General features: G+C 40.9%; 1 protein-coding gene across 4 annotated transcripts in view; it reads left to right on the forward strand.

Moving 5' to 3' along the window:
- The window catches only part of SMARCC1 (SWI/SNF related, matrix associated, actin dependent regulator of chromatin subfamily c member 1), a 181,286-nt gene that overhangs the window by 140,215 nt on the left and 25,468 nt on the right, over window positions 1–15,603 (forward strand). For 3 of the 4 annotated variants that reach the window (XM_060162096.1, XM_060162097.1, XM_060162098.1), the window contains exon 25: window positions 11,276–11,410. In XM_060162096.1, the coding sequence (XP_060018079.1) occupies window positions 11,276–11,410 (135 nt within the window). Of the gene's footprint in view, window positions 1–11,275; window positions 11,411–14,307; window positions 14,448–15,603 lie in introns of those variants that run through there. The other variant, XM_060162099.1, reaches the window with a different exon arrangement.

Consider the following 15,603-nt stretch of genomic DNA (forward strand, 5'->3'; position numbering starts at 1 on the left):
CCATCCACCCAGTCTTCACTCAAGTCACTTTTGACTCCTCTTATTCTTTCATTTTCCATAGCTGTTCAGCTACCAGATGCTTCCTGGTGCTCTAGTTCATCCGATAATGCCCAGGCCCTCCCACCCCACCCCCCATCATATATTGCCTGTTTCCTTCATCCCATTCTCTGTCCATCAGCCAGAGTAATCTTTTTTTGTTATTCAGTTGTTCATTGAAGTATAACTTATATACAAATAAGTAGATATATATGTCTAAAACTAGTGAATGTTTTCACAGGCTGAACCCACCTATAGACTCACAAACAGCTACTGCCCATATCAAGCAACATAACCTTACCAGCTCACCAGAAGCTTCCTCACGTCCCTTCCAGTTACTGTGATTCCCTTCAGGAGTAGATGCTAGCCTGTCTCCTAACACCATGACTTCATATGAAAGGAATCATATGCAGAAGAATCTTTAAACAAACAAATATGAGCATGATACCTTCTTAAATAACCTCCCTGTCTCTCTCAGGCTCGAACTCCTTAGGGAATTTGGGAGTTTTTCATGATCGGGACCCTTCTCACTTCTCAAGTGTCATTTCTTGCCTGTCTGTCCTGAACTGTTTCTTGCAGTTCTACCAGACAAACTGCCCCCTTCTCCCATCTCCAGCTGGGCTTTTTTGGATACCCTCCCCTCTCACAGAGCACGCCTCTCTCACTGTTGCTTCCCATTATTTCTCCTCTCTATATCACTATGTGTGCTTCACTGTAAGTTGCCAAAGAAGGAACTAAAATGGTAGATTACCATAAAAAGTTTTACGAATGCTTCATGATGTTTTCATAGCTGTTAATATGTGCAGCTTTGGGCACAAAAGTTTGTATACTGTGTACCACTGACCACTTTGCCACAGCTGTTTGACTCCTTCACTGCAGAGAAACTGCTTTTATGGATCAATTGCCCTGGCCCTTGGATAGTCCATACAAGGTTTAGAAGAGTGTCCAAAGAACATTTTCTTTTCAGGTCACTGAATTTATACTCCCTCATCATCACTCACTCTTACTTCTAATAACTGGGAACTTGGGTCTTCGTTCTCAGAACACCTATGTCTTCCACTGATTTGTGAAAGTGTTCACATGCTCATGCTACATGACTTGGCACACATGAATTGTTCAGTGCCACTTAGAGCTGTATCTGATACATTTCACAGCACACATAATCATTTTTGTACTACATGGTAATTAAGGGGTAAGGAATTCACTTAAATTACTGTAATTAGTACAACTTATCTAGCCTATCCAAGTTATCTCTTATTCTCTTTTTATTCTTCTCAGTCTATAAACAGCTTTGTTATTAAGAGTTTTCCTTGATACATTTTAATTGTTTGTCACACTCTGACATGGAGTAGTAATTAGAGGTTCTAGATCTAGCTCCAAAACAGATAGGGTGGGCATGCTTTCTGGCTTTCCCCACCCTTGCCATATGAGGAGCTCTTGGGTATCACATCCACTTTTTCATTCCAGCTACTGACAAGCTATGGACTTAACCCACCTGAAGAGTGGTATGTGGGTGTGAAAAGGAGCACTGTTGGCTGGGTGCTCTCCATCCCTTCCATCTAGGTTTAGCTGGAAGTAAGAATACAGAACTACTGCTGGAATAAACTTAGAAACTCCAGAAAGTAGAGTAGGTCCTCTTTTATCAGCAGCAGTAGGATTCAATTCTTTTAAAATAGCAGAAATCACATTTTTTTAAGAACACACAGACATCTCCTTCAGATTTTTTCTACTACCACCCCATGCCCACATACTTTAAAAACGAGGTTTGTCTTTATGGTAACTGGGTGTTAGTTCTGGAGCAACAGGAAGATTTTTTTCTTAACTCTCAGAAATACCCCATAACTTGCTCCCTTATGCCTAAACTTTTTTCTTGAGATAGGAGAATTTTCATTGTACATTTTAGTCACAATGGTTTACCAGATAAACATTGATTGAATTGATTTGCATTATACGCATTGATCATTGATGCCATCTCTCTTTATTTGATGATACTGTGGAGAGGAGACAGAAGGAAAAATTGACCTATTTGATCATTTTGCCTACAGTTAGCCCTGTTCACTTCCATCCTTACATGACTAAATAGAAACTACTTCTGTTCTACCGGCTAGAAGCCGTGATTTTTTATGTAAAGTTCACATAGCTGTCCCGATCGAGTTACTTTTTACGATTAATCGTTTTTTAGGTTGTTTCTCCCACCTTCCATACGTCATCTGTGTCACACTCCCAGACCATCTTATTCTTCTTAGGTTCTATAAAGCCATTATGAGAAAAGTTGGGGCTCTCTCTGTAGCCCTGTTTTTGGAAGGCCTTGGTCATCACTGTTGCCAGATCTGTTAAGAATACATAGCATGAGCATTAGCAGTATTCCTGCTCCAGTTATCCATTGCTGTGTAACTACCATGAAGCTTAGTGGCTTAAAATCATAATCATTTTATGATTTCACATGATTTTTATGAGTGAGAAATTCTGGTAGACTCAGCTAGAAAAATTCTGCTCTGTGTGGCGTTGGCTAGTTTACTGGGTATTCATCTCATGCCTGGGCTATTATGGAGAGCCTGAGATGGCTTCACTCACACGCCTGATGCCTAGGCTGGGGTGGCTGTACCACCTGGAGGCTGGCTGGCATCACTGTCTACACACAGCCTCTCTAAGAACTTATCCTGGGCTTCTTCATACTAGGGTGGTATCAATGTGTTGGACTTTTTTATGTGGCAGCTTGAAACTTTAAGAGAAAAGTGTCCCAGATGATAAGAAGGGAAACCTGCCAATGTCTTGTGGCTTGGGCCCATACCTGACACTGTGTAACTTCTCCCTAGGTCTACCGGTCAGACATTCTGTCCACATTCAGGGTGATGAGGGGATATATAGAGGCCAACATAGAAAACAAGTTTACAACAAACATTTCAGGGCACTGGTATCAACCAAGCAGACAACAAAAGGAGAATCAGTTGTTCTTGAGAAGTGGTAGAGCTTCAGCTCAGAAATTGCAGAAAAAGTTAGGTGTTCCAACATACATGTAACGAGAGTCCCAGAAGGAAATGAAAAAGATGCAGGGAAATTTAAAAAAAAAGAAAGAAAAGAAATTGTGGCTGATTGAAAACTTGTCAAATTTGATGGAAGACATTAACTTATAGATCCAAGAAGCTCAATGAAAAAATATAGGAGACCTGCTGTTAAAGATACTTAGAGGCCCTCCTCTCTAGCAGAGGCATACCCTTAGGATTCTTAGAAACCCTGATATGCACTCCCTTCAAAAGGTCTAACAGCCAGGCACACCTGGAGGTATTTACTCTGAGTTCAAATTTTACTGTAGTGCTCTGGATTTGATCTTTGTCCTAAAGCCATTTCTAAGTTTCAAATTCTTGCTGGGAGTAACCAGTGATGAGAAGCAGTTTTATTTTCAAACCCTGCTCTGTTTCGTCTAAATTGTACCTGAAAACTGAATTCTTCCTTCTTTGGTTCCTCTCTTTTCTTATATAAAATACAAAAAGAATGTTTACATTTTGCCTGGAAATCACTCCAGCCAGATCCACAAATTTATTAATTACCCTATTTTCCACATCACTAGTGTGACAATGTTTCCAAACTTTGTGCTTCTGTATAGCAAAGATCTACTTCTGTCCAATCTACAGTAATATTTCCCTCTCTTTTAAGCTCTCACCAGTGGTTTTCTTGAGAATGCACTCACCACATGATCCCACAGCCAAAGTCACACTTTAGGTTTTTGTTCAAATAGCGCCCTATTTCCAGGTACCACATTTTTTTTCCAATAGCAAAACTTAGTGGTTTAAAAGGCAGGCCATTTTATTATATCTCATGATTTTGTGAAATTTGAGCACTGAACAGCTGGGTGATTCTGCTCCATGCTTTATCTGTTGAGTCATTTAGTGGTATTCACCTTACAGGTATGTTCATCTGGAAAGGTCCAAGGTAGCTTCCTTAAGTCCTAGTCCTTGGCAGGGGTAGCTGGGTCCAATTTCCTCTCTGTGTAGTCTCTAGGTCTCTCCCTGTAGTCGCTTCAACAGAATGATCATATACTTCTCACATGGAAGCTTGGGACTCCCAGAAAGAACATTGCAAGAGACAAGACATGGGAGTTCCCAAGCTGGGACCCAGAAAATATCACCACTATTTTCTGTAGGGCAAGGCAGTTAGAGAGGAGGGGTCGTAGTCCCTCTCTCTCCAGTGGAAGAAAGGCCGATGAGTTTATGGCCGTCTTTAACCTACCACAAGTCCCTTCTAAGAATTCTGCAGGAAAGTAGCCACTAAAATATCAATTGTTAATTGTTAATAATAGACATTGGGTGATAACTAAAATCCTTCGGATTTAGAATTTTAAATTTTAGTTCGAGCTTTGCCGTTTACTAATCTCTTGGGCAGCTAACATAACTTTTCTGAACCTACATCTTTTTTTTTAAATCAGAAGTCCCTTCTGATCTGCCTTTCTGACCAGATTATCGATGAGAATCAGTCAAATTTATGTATAAAAAAGCATTCTGTGGAATTCCCTGGCGGTCCAGTGGTTAGGACTCTGCACTTCCACTGCAGGGGGCCCGGGTTCGATCCCTGTTCAGGGAACTAAGATCCTGCTACGAGCCATATGGCACTGGTGTGGCTCCCCAAAAAAAGCATTCTGTAAGATGGAAAGTGCCATACTTTGATTATTCAGTATTTGAGTGCCCATTATGTGCCAAACACTGTACTACAATACTAGGTTTATTTTGATGCCTAAAATAGATACGAATAGTCCCTGCCTCTTAGGAACTTAAAATCAGTCATTAACCTTGAACTTCACAGTCATTTGAGTGGAGACATTAGACTAGACATTTTAGTGTGAAGGATAAGAAAAAAACTAAAGAATAAAATGTTGGAAATGTAACCTTGAGGAGTGACTCTATTAGGTGAAATCTAATTAGGGATTATATACTATTCAAAATTTCTTGGAATGAAACTCTTTTCCTCTCTCACACATAGACACAACACATAAATTTATTCTACTTTTGCACAGTGATTTTCACACAGGTTTTGTTTATAAATGGATTACTGTCTGATAGATACTTATAAGCCCTAACAACGAATGTTTCATGTGTGTTATCACACAATGATTTTAGAATTTATTGAACTTTTTCATCTCATTGATGTAGAAACAGATCCATAGAAATGAATGATAGGGGCTTCCCTGGTAGCACAGTGGTTAGGAATCCGCTTGCCAACGCTGGGGACACAGGTTCAAGCCCTGGTCCGGGAAGATCCCACATGCCGTGGAGCAGCTAAGCCTGTGCACCACAACTACTGAAGCCCGTGCTCATAGAGCCCGTGCTCCACAACAAGACAAGCCACCGCAATGAGAAGCCTGCGCACCGCAATGAAGAGTAGCCCCTGCTTGCCACAGCTAGAGAAAGCCTGCGTGCAGCAACGAAGACCCAATGCAGCCAAAAATAAATAAATAAAATAAATAATTTTTTAAGTGAATGATGGGCCTAAAATTATGTAACTAGTGTAACTAGTTATGGACCGAACTAGTACCAAAACCCAGATCTCCAGACTTAGAGTCTTGTGATCCCAACCAACCCAGAAACGTAATCTGATAAAAATTCTTCATTCCAAGGAAAATGTTTTCAAACATTTTACAATTAAAAACCCAACAGCTAGCTTAAAAAAGTGTCCATCTTTTTTTTCTTTGTTTAGCACCTCTGCTATACTAATTATGATTTGAGTTCTAATTTTTAGGGACTCCACCCCAAAAAAAACAGGGAAAGATGGAAACATTTATACAGTACTGTTAGTTCCTCCCTGTCTCTCTGTGTCACCTTTCTTACTGCCCCGCTTTGCTTCTAGGCTCTCATCAGAACTGAATTCAATTCCCAGTGGATTTAACTGCAACCTTTGGCAAGATATTTAACTTCTCTAAGCTTCAGTTTCATTCTATATAAAATGGAGATAACATGTTTCTTGGTAGGTTATTATTAGAAGTAGTGTGAAAATACCTACCAGGGTGTGTAGTATGACATATTTCACCCTATTCCCATAATGCATTCCAACAGTTAACTCTCACTTTTACCATCTTTTTTTCTTCTTAAAGCAGACAGAAGTGGTATTTGGATCCGATCCGTTAGCAGCTTTGGTCCAGTGCTTAGTAACATTTGTCTAATCACTTCAAGCCCCTGTGAAGTCTTTTTAATTCCCTTCAGAATCTACTTCTTAAGCCTTTCTGACTTCTGCTGACTTCTTGGATGGTACATATATATCACCAAATCCATAAATTAGCAGAATTTCTTAGAATCTTTAATAGCAGGAAGCATGCTGTTTCATGAAGGAAATTTCTTGTCTTCTTCCAGATCAGAATCTCTTACCAGTAAAAATATGAATAGTCATGGAGGTTAAATCAACAAAAAGAATCTAGTAATGTAGGCGATCTAGAAATGTAGGAGATAGAGAAATGGCACGTTAGTAAGTTCATTAGGGTTCAGTCAGTAAAATTCAGATAGTGAGATTACATAGGAACAGGCCAGTTCTTTCAGAGAAATCTGTTGTATCTCTCCTCTTATAAATAGGGGTTGCAAGATGGAAGAAGTTGAGAAGATGCAGTGATTTGTTTTAAATAATTCTATACAGAAAATCACGGTTTATGTTAATTTTTATTTTTTGGCTGCGTTGGGTCTTTGTTGCTGCACACGGGCTTTCTCTAGTTGCGGCCAGTGAGCTTCTCATTGCAGTGGCTTCACTTGTTGTGGAGCATGGGCTCTAGGTGCGTGGACTTAAGTAGTTGTGGCTTACGGGCTCTAGAGCACAGGCTCAAGTAGTTGTGGCACGTGGGCTTAGTTGCTCTGTGGCATGTGGGATCTTCCCAGACCAGGGATCGAACCCATGTCCTCTGCATTGGCAGGCAGATTCTTATCCACTGTGCCACCAGGGAAGCCCTATATTAATATTTAAATAAATGTTATTAAGGCTTCAAATATGAAAACGCCAAATTTAGTGTGCAACATTAGTTCTTCTGTTTTCACTCAAAACCCAGATGTGATTAACCATGCCGATGAATAGTTCTTAAATTTGAGGTGGGTTAATTTTGATACATATTAAAATTTTTATTTATTTATTTATTTTTTGCGGTACGCGGGCCTCTCACTGTTGTGGCCTCTCCCGTTGCGGAGCACAGGCTCTGGACGCGCAGGCTCCGTGGCCATGGCTCACGGGCCCAGCCACTCCACGGCATGTGGGATCTTCCCGGACCGGGGCACAAACCCGTGTCCCCTGCATCGGCAGGCGGACTCCCAACCACCATGCCACCAGGGAAGCCCTAAAAAATTTTTTTAAACTAGAAATCAGACTGAATAATCCTATAAGTCTTTAGTAATGCAACTGCCATAGAGTTTACAGGTTCAAGTTTTGATTTGTTTTTTTCTTTTCTTGAGTTTTTTACTCAAATTTGTTTCTTTAGATTGAAGGCCATGCTTTGCTGGTTATATTCTCATCCTGCATTCAAAGTGCCCAGGTTTACTTCTAGAGATTTCTAGTGGTTTTTTAACCTTAGTCACAGGTGAATTCTAGGCTTTGGATAAAGGCTGCCTCTTCTCCGTGTCCTCTCTACTCCCCACCTCATCTCCTTATTTCTTGCATCTTTAAAATTGCGAAGCAGTCATAAATATGGGGCTTCCTCGGGCCTTGACCCTGGGGAGTAAAAGTCAAGTGAATAGATAAAATACAGTGCAGTAAGAATCGTCATGGAGGCTGTGGGAGCCGTGATGTAAGGGAGCTACCCAGAGGAAGTGATGCCTAAGGCCAAGTCTTAAAAGACATGTTAGAAGCGGTCCAGTGCAGGCATAGGAGGCTCTTCCAACAAAATGGGCTTTTAGGGTACAGCTCGCAGGTATCAGGCGCCTACCATGTTCCAGGCACTGTTCTAAGTACATCCATCCATGAATTAAATGTATTATAATTCATGGACCAGAATGGCAAGAAACTCTTAGCATAAAAGGAGACAAGGTGAGTACATATAAAGCAAAGAACATTTAAAAACATCTGGGGACTTCCCTGGCAGTACAGTGGTTGGCACTTCACGCTCCCAATGCATGGGGCCCAGGTTTGATCCCTGGTCAGGGAACTAGATCCCACATGCCGCAACTAAAGATCTCACACGCGGCGACAACAAAGCCCCACACAGCCAAATGAAGGGAGGGAGGGAGGGAGGAAGGCAGGCAGGCTAAAGCTGGTCCAGTTTAAATTCTCAGCATAATCAAACCACCCTTAATGCATGAGGCAGTAAAATTATCATTTGCCTAGACAGCTACTTATTCAATATCTCTTCTACATCACACCTTATAGATCATGTTTTATAGTCTTCAAACCAGGATTTTAACCCCTTTCCCCCCACATGATAGTTATGTAGCCTTAGACAGGCCTTTTTTTTTTTTCCTTTTCACTTTTTAGATTCATAGAAGTTGCAAAAATATTTTAGAGCAATTTTGTGTGCTGTTCATCAGTTTCCTCTGATTGTAACATCTTATTTTTAATTCAATAATTTTTATTCTAGTATTTTTTTTCCAGTGACCTTGTTCATTACATACACTTTTGTTCTTTTAGTGTTTTTTCTAATGATTACACAATTCATTCTTGAGTTATTGCAATTTAATCCAAATTATTTTTATAACTTCTTCAGTAATGCTAGAACCTAAGTTCAGTTTTCCCTGTCCGGTGCTTCTCAGTTCCTATCTCCATTTCAGTTTTTTCTTTTAATGGAAGAGGTTTTTTCCTTCTGTTCAAAGAACTCTCTAGAATTTCTTTTTTTTTTTAATATAAATTTATTTATTTGTTTTTGGCTGCGTTGGGTCTTTGTTGCTGCGCGCGGGCTTTCTCTAGTTGTGGCGAGCAGGGGCTACTCGTCATTGTGGTGTGCAGGCTTCTCATTGTGGTGGCTTCTCTTTTAGTGGAGCGCGGGCTCTAGAGCGCAGGCTCAGTAGCTGTGGCACACTGGCTTAGTTGCTCCATGGCATGTGGGATCTTCCTGGACCAGAGCTCGAACCCATGTCCCCTGCATTGGCAGCTGGATTCTTAACCACTGCACCACCTCTTCTAAGAATGTTTTAGTGTTAGCTCTTACATATAGATCTATGATCTACTGAGTTAATTTTTGTGTATTATGTGAGGTAGGGGTCCAAATTTATCATTTTGTTTCTGGATATCCAGTTGTCCCAGCACCGTCTGTTGACCCACCTTCTGCCCTTTTTAAAAATTTATTATGCAACTATTGGAATATATACAGAAGTAGACAAAATAGTGTAATGACTCTGTACCCCTCACCCAGCTTTGGTTATCATTATATTGCCAGTCTTCTTTCATTTGTCCCTATTTGCTTTTGGCCTGTTTGTGCCACCCTGTTAACTTAGGACTTCTTTCTTAGGTTGAGTCTGTGATGTCCGGATCTCATGTCTTTTATCTTTTTCTCAGTTTACACGAAGTTAACTGGAGCACGTCCTTCAAAAGCATGTGTAGGATTTTGAGTCCTTGACTTTGGAAATTTGTCTTTATTCTGCACCTAATTGGTTTAAGTTGTTGTACTTGAAGTTCTAGACTGAAATTTATTAGCCCTCACAATTTGGAAGGCATTTTTACCTTTGTTTTCAAAAACCTAGTTTTTGCTTTTGAGAAGTCTGTGACAGTCTGAATTTTTTTTTGTAACCTGTTTTTTTATATCTCATTAGAAATATAAAATTGCATAACATGATCAGTGATAACAGGCTTAGAATCATGTAATCTTTATTTAAACTTTTGGTGTTATTGATGCAGCTTAATGTAGTTAGGGAGGCAAACATGACCATTAATAGCTGTAGATTCTTTCATAAAATCTTTTGCTTACACTTCGGAATCTTCCTGCAGATGGGTCTCTATAGGTATAAAACTATATTTTTCTTTATCAACTGTGAAAGAGTGAAAAATAAAGCTCTTATTTAAGTGTTCTCTACCAGTTTAGTTCCCAAAAGCCTATATTAAACTCCTTCTGTATGTTCACTCCTTCTAGATTCTATAAGAAACACAGATCAATAAGTCAGCCACTCCGTGTTACTTCTCAAAACCTTGTGTAGAAGCAAGATAAGCACATAAATTCAGTAGATGTAATAGTGCAAAATAGTGTTGGGAGTTTGTTGGTATAAGCTCTTGGATGGTGTCTGGAGAAGGTGGTATTCATCCTTTGCACATAGTCAGGATGTTGGCCAAATATGGGATCCTCATCCTCTCTGAGTAATGTGGCATATTCCTCTGTGTGCTGCTGATTTGACAGGAAGCATGAGTGGGACTCATCAGTCCTGTACAGGGGAGTGAGTGGTACATTCTTCCAGAATAACCTCCTGTCTTATACCCTATCCCCAAACTAGGGGTGGAATATTGTTCACCCCCTCCTCTCTATTCATAGTAGACACTCAGTAGGGGCTTTGCATCTGAGGGTTGATTGCTGAGGGAGAGCACTGCTTGCCTGCTCCTGGACAGTTCATAAGGAGGGAAAAACAGAGTTACAGAGTGAGGGTGGGAGGTAAGTGGGTGGTAGATGGGGAAGTGCCTTCCAGGCCATGGGGTCCTCCTTTGCCTTTCAAGGCCCTGATTCAACCTTTTCTCCTTAGTGGGCTCTTTGAAGAGAGTAGATTAGCATGGAAGAAGTTTCCTTTTAATCCTTAATTTCTGGTATTTATAGATTCATATCTATATATAGATTTATATTTGTAAGTACCAGAAATTCAGACATGGATAGTTGTTTTATTTTTTGTTTTATTTTTTTTTAATTAATTAATTTATTTGTTTATTTTTGGCTGCGTCGGGTCTTCGTTGCTGTGCATGGGCTTTCTCTAGTTGCGGTGAGCGGGGGCTACTCTTTGTTGCGGTATGCAGGCTTCTCATTGCGGGGCTCGTCTTTGTTGCAGAGCACGGGCTCTGGGTGCAAGGGCTTCTGTAGTTGTGGCATGCGGGCTCAGTAGTTATGGCACATGGGCTTAGTTGCTCCATAGCACGTGGGATCTTCCCGGACTAGGGATCGAACCCTTGTCCCTGCATTGGCAGGTGGATTCTTAAACGCTGTGCCACCAGGGAAGTCCCTGTTATTTTAAGTTGAAATAAATAGTAGAAACATGCATCCAGGGCGCCATTCTTAATTCCATAATTCCCACTTATAATAGTAATTTCAGCATTTTCTTACTGTTTATTAAGCAAACATTTACCTAAATACTTTGAATGATTTTTTTGCCCTTAGCACTTGGCTGCCGTGGAAGAGAGAAAGATCAAGTCTCTGGTAGCTCTCCTGGTTGAGACACAAATGAAGAAACTGGAGATCAAACTTAGACATTTTGAGGAACTGGAAACCATCATGGACAGAGAGAAAGAAGCTGTAAGTAAGGGGAATTTTATAGTGGCTTTTTCACAATTAAACTCTGACCACCTTTCATGAAATACGAGAAATAGAAATAGAGAAAATACAGTAACGTAATTTGTTGGTCTCCGTGGCTATCGTCTAACCTTTTTTCTAACCTTTTGCCCTTTCAAAAGGATTATCAGCCAGTGATGATAAATAAAAGGAACTCTGAAAATAATTATCTAAACCTCAGCTTCTTATACCTCTTGGCTTTCCAGATACATGATGGTATCAAATTCTCCCTTCTATAATAGTCGGATCTTAGACTTACTTTATTACCTATTTGTTACCTTCCCTCTCCTGTATAGGGAAGGGCAGGTGGAACCAGGCCTAGCAGAGTACTGGTAAGCAGCATTTTCTCTGGCATACACTTGATATAAGGACGTGGCCCAAACAGGACAAAAAGAATTATGGAAAAGGCCAAGAATGAGGAAGGAAGCCACAAAAAGTAAGAAATATACAATCAGGGGAACATTTGGTTATTTCAGGGGATTTTTTGGAGAGACAGAGATGAAGTTCTTTGGAGAAATTTTTTGGGTTTGTTTGTTTGTTTTGAGAAGTTTGTTTTTTAATGAGTTGACCAGGAAAGGAATTAATGCCTTTCTAAACAGTGGGCTAAATTTGAGGATTTAGTTAGGACTTTTTCTGATTTTCTGATTGTTTTGACGTTTTTATCAGCATACCAGATACTGGTATCTCTAAATGGGAGAACCTTAAGTTTAACCATTCCAGAAGAGTTTTAATTTTAAGGATCCATTTGCATTTGTTAAACTCTTTCTTAGTGGTTAATCCAAGCAAGTCCTCTGGCAGATTCTTCATGATGAGTAGCTTAGTAACTATCACAATAGCCCGTTTTCATTTTGTCCTAAGACCTGTTCTTCCACTTACATTCTGGCCCCATGAGGAAGAGGCTGCTTCAGTAACTATCCTACCCACACCCTATGCTACCTCATCCCCACTTCCCTAATCCTGTAAGTATCTCTCACATCACCAGCCCTCTCCTGTCCCAGGAGCAACAGGCCACCCCAGTCTCATCTCCATTGCTCTCTGTGCACCAGTCATGTCATAGCACGCCACATGCAGGCTTCCCTCATGGCCGTGTGTGTTCTCTGCCACCTGAGTGCATCCTGCTCTTCCACCAGCAAGGCCTTTTTTCCTACTCTTTGCCAACCTCCTGCATCCCTCAGCCCTGAACCTGTGAGTGACATGCCCTCCCCATTTGCTTTTGTAGCAGCCTAACAGAGCACTTACTATATTGTAAATGCTAGTTCATGCGTCCACCTCCCATACCAGAGTGTATTCTCTTTGAGGGCAAAGTTTGTTAAGTGTCTTTGTTCACACACAGCTGGCACATCATAGGCCCTTGTTTACGTGTCTGTTGAATGGATGTATGCCAGCATCAGTGTCAGAAGCTGGGAAAGTGGAAAGGAGAGTTTACGCTAGGGGACCTTACTTTAGTTTAACAGGGAAGACAGTCAAGAAGACAAATGACAGTATCGTGTGTTCAGTTCTTAAGGGAACATACATGGAAGATGCGGAGAAGGAGAGGGTATTAGAGAAAACTTCCTAGAGGTGAGCTGGAGCTTTGAAGAGTGAGTGTGTTTATCTTACCCTAATAAGCTGCCCTTTTGTCATTTGATAGCATTTTTTGGGGTACTCGGGATAACAGGGGCTACATAATGGATTATTGGCACATGCAGAATTCAAGTGATCATTGCGTAGTTCCCACTGGCAACCAGACGCCTTGCTGTCATTCATGAAGCAGAACTGATGCTGTTAGCCTGGAAGATTGGGCACTTAATGCAACTATGTCTAGATTGTCAAGGGGCTCTTTTCTCAGCTCTAAATTGCTTTATCTTCGGAGGGTGAACTTGTGGATTCCTCACTCTTTTAAACCCCCCTAGTGGAACTGTCCCCTGGAATAGCAGAGTACTCAGGCCCTTCCCAGTTCTCTCCACTGATTCTCAGACATCCTTGTGCTCTGGATTTCTCATAGTTATTTATCTCAAATTAATCTGAGTCCACTGGGTTTTTCTTACTTGAATCTATTTTTTTTATCTTAAATTCTAATTGAGCACATAAAACATTTTACAGAATGGTCTCTGAATAAAACAGCACAACCAAAAATGTGGGAAAACATTCTACTGAATCTTTTTCACCACACAAGGTTGATATTCTCAAGTCCTTTGGTGGTCGGCCTGTTTTTTCTTAATCAGCATTTGGGGCAGTAAAATTCATTATATAAGACAGTCCCTAGCCCTAGCCACTGAATGTCAGTACCATACCTGTATTAGTTATTGCTATGTAAAAAATTAACCCAAAGTAGTGACTGAAAACAGTATCTCACACATTTCCTGAGGATTAGGAATCTGAGAGCAGCTTTCCTGAGTGGATCAGGCTCAGGGTCTCTGGTTAGGATGCAGTCTTCATAAGGTTCAGCTGGGGCTGGAGGATACCCCTCGAAGCTTATTCATGTGGCTGTTGGCAGGAGTCTTCAGTTCCTTGCCACGTGGGCCTTTCCATAGTACTCCTCATGAAGTGGCTTCCCCCAGAGCAAGTGACTGAAAAGAGCAAGAACGTGAAAGAGCACCCAAAGTGGAAGCCACAGTATCTTTTATAACCTAAACTTGGCAGGCACATTCCTGCACTCCTGCTATATTCTCTCAGTCCCACAGCCCAACCTTGATTCTGGGTTTGGGTGGGGCTGTGGGCTGGCAGGGCTCAGTGGAGAAGGCCTAAATGTTAGGAAGCGGGATCACTGGGGGCAACCTTGGAGGCTCACTATCACAAGAACCAAAAAATCTTACAAACTTTAAAATGGCTTCCATTCATTTCATGCACAGTAAGACATAATCTATTTTTCTCCTTCCCAGCACTAGTTATCCTGTCCTTCCCTGTGAGCGAGCAAAGCCGTGGCTATTTTCCTACTGATGATTTCCTCTCCTCACAGGACTGTTGTGGGGATTAAATGAGAGAACTATGGCATGTGCCTGGCACACTGCCTAGAACACAGAGTAAGTGTTCAGTAAATATTTCTATGCCTCCCTTTATGCAAACCAATAATCAACAATTATACATTAAATTCTTAATATTTATAAGTCTTTGTTGGCTTTATGAACATTTAGAATCCAGCAGTGATGCTGGGTGGGAACATGAGGCCATTTCTTTGTTAACCATTCTCGTAGATGAAGAGTCTAGAGCTTAAACAAGGTACACTTCATGTATCTCAGATCACACAGTTCATAAATAACAGAGCTGGGTCTCAAACCTGTGTTTGTTCACCTCTGCGTTTTTATCTAGTACTTCAAAATTTATAAAGAAATGAGCCATTCTTACCGCATTTTAACCTAGAGACTCTGAGATATGCAGGGTTTTGATACCCTTTGTTATATGACTCATGAAAGTTGAAATTGTGGAAAGGGGTCAGGTCAGCCAGGAGCGGCGCGTTCTAACCCACTGCCTAGTGCTCTGCCTACCACACTCCTCAGTTCACTGTAGGTGAGGTCCTGCTCATCTTCACCTAGGAACCAGTAGCTTCAGGACATGCTTTTTTGAATTAAACATTTGGTTTTGTTTATATAGCAACAGATTTCAAGAATCTTTTCATATACTTTCAGAATCAGATATGAAGTTTCTTTCTCTCTCTAATGACGTAAAATCAGATGTTCTCTTGAGTCTTAATTATTTAGAAATTAAGAATAAGGATATAACAATTTAATATCTTTTATAGATATTATGTATACAGCTATAATTAGAGCTCAGTAGCTTTTGTTACAGTCCTCTCATAAAGTACTAATATTGGAGGAAGTCAGTTATGGAGTATACAGAGTCTGTCCAGGAATTGACATGATAAAGACTTTTTTTTTTAATTTATTTATTTTTATTTATTTATTTTTGGCTGCCTTGGGTCTTTGTTGCTGTGCTCAGGCTTTCTCTAGTTGCGGTGAGCGGGGGCTGCTCTTTGTTGTGGTGCGCGGGCTTCTCATTGGGGTGGCTTCTCTTGTTGTGGAGCACGGGCTCTAGGCATGCGGGCTTCAGTAGTTGTAGCACGTGGGTTCAGTAGTTGTGGCTTGCGGGCTCTAGAGTGCAGGCTCAGTAATTGTGGCACACAGACTTAGTTGCTCCGCGGCATGTGGGATCTTCCCGGACCAGGGCTCAAACCCATGTTC

This window comes from Lagenorhynchus albirostris, chromosome 10 (assembly GCF_949774975.1).
Source record: "Lagenorhynchus albirostris chromosome 10, mLagAlb1.1, whole genome shotgun sequence".
Taxonomy (NCBI): domain Eukaryota; kingdom Metazoa; phylum Chordata; class Mammalia; order Artiodactyla; family Delphinidae; genus Lagenorhynchus; species Lagenorhynchus albirostris.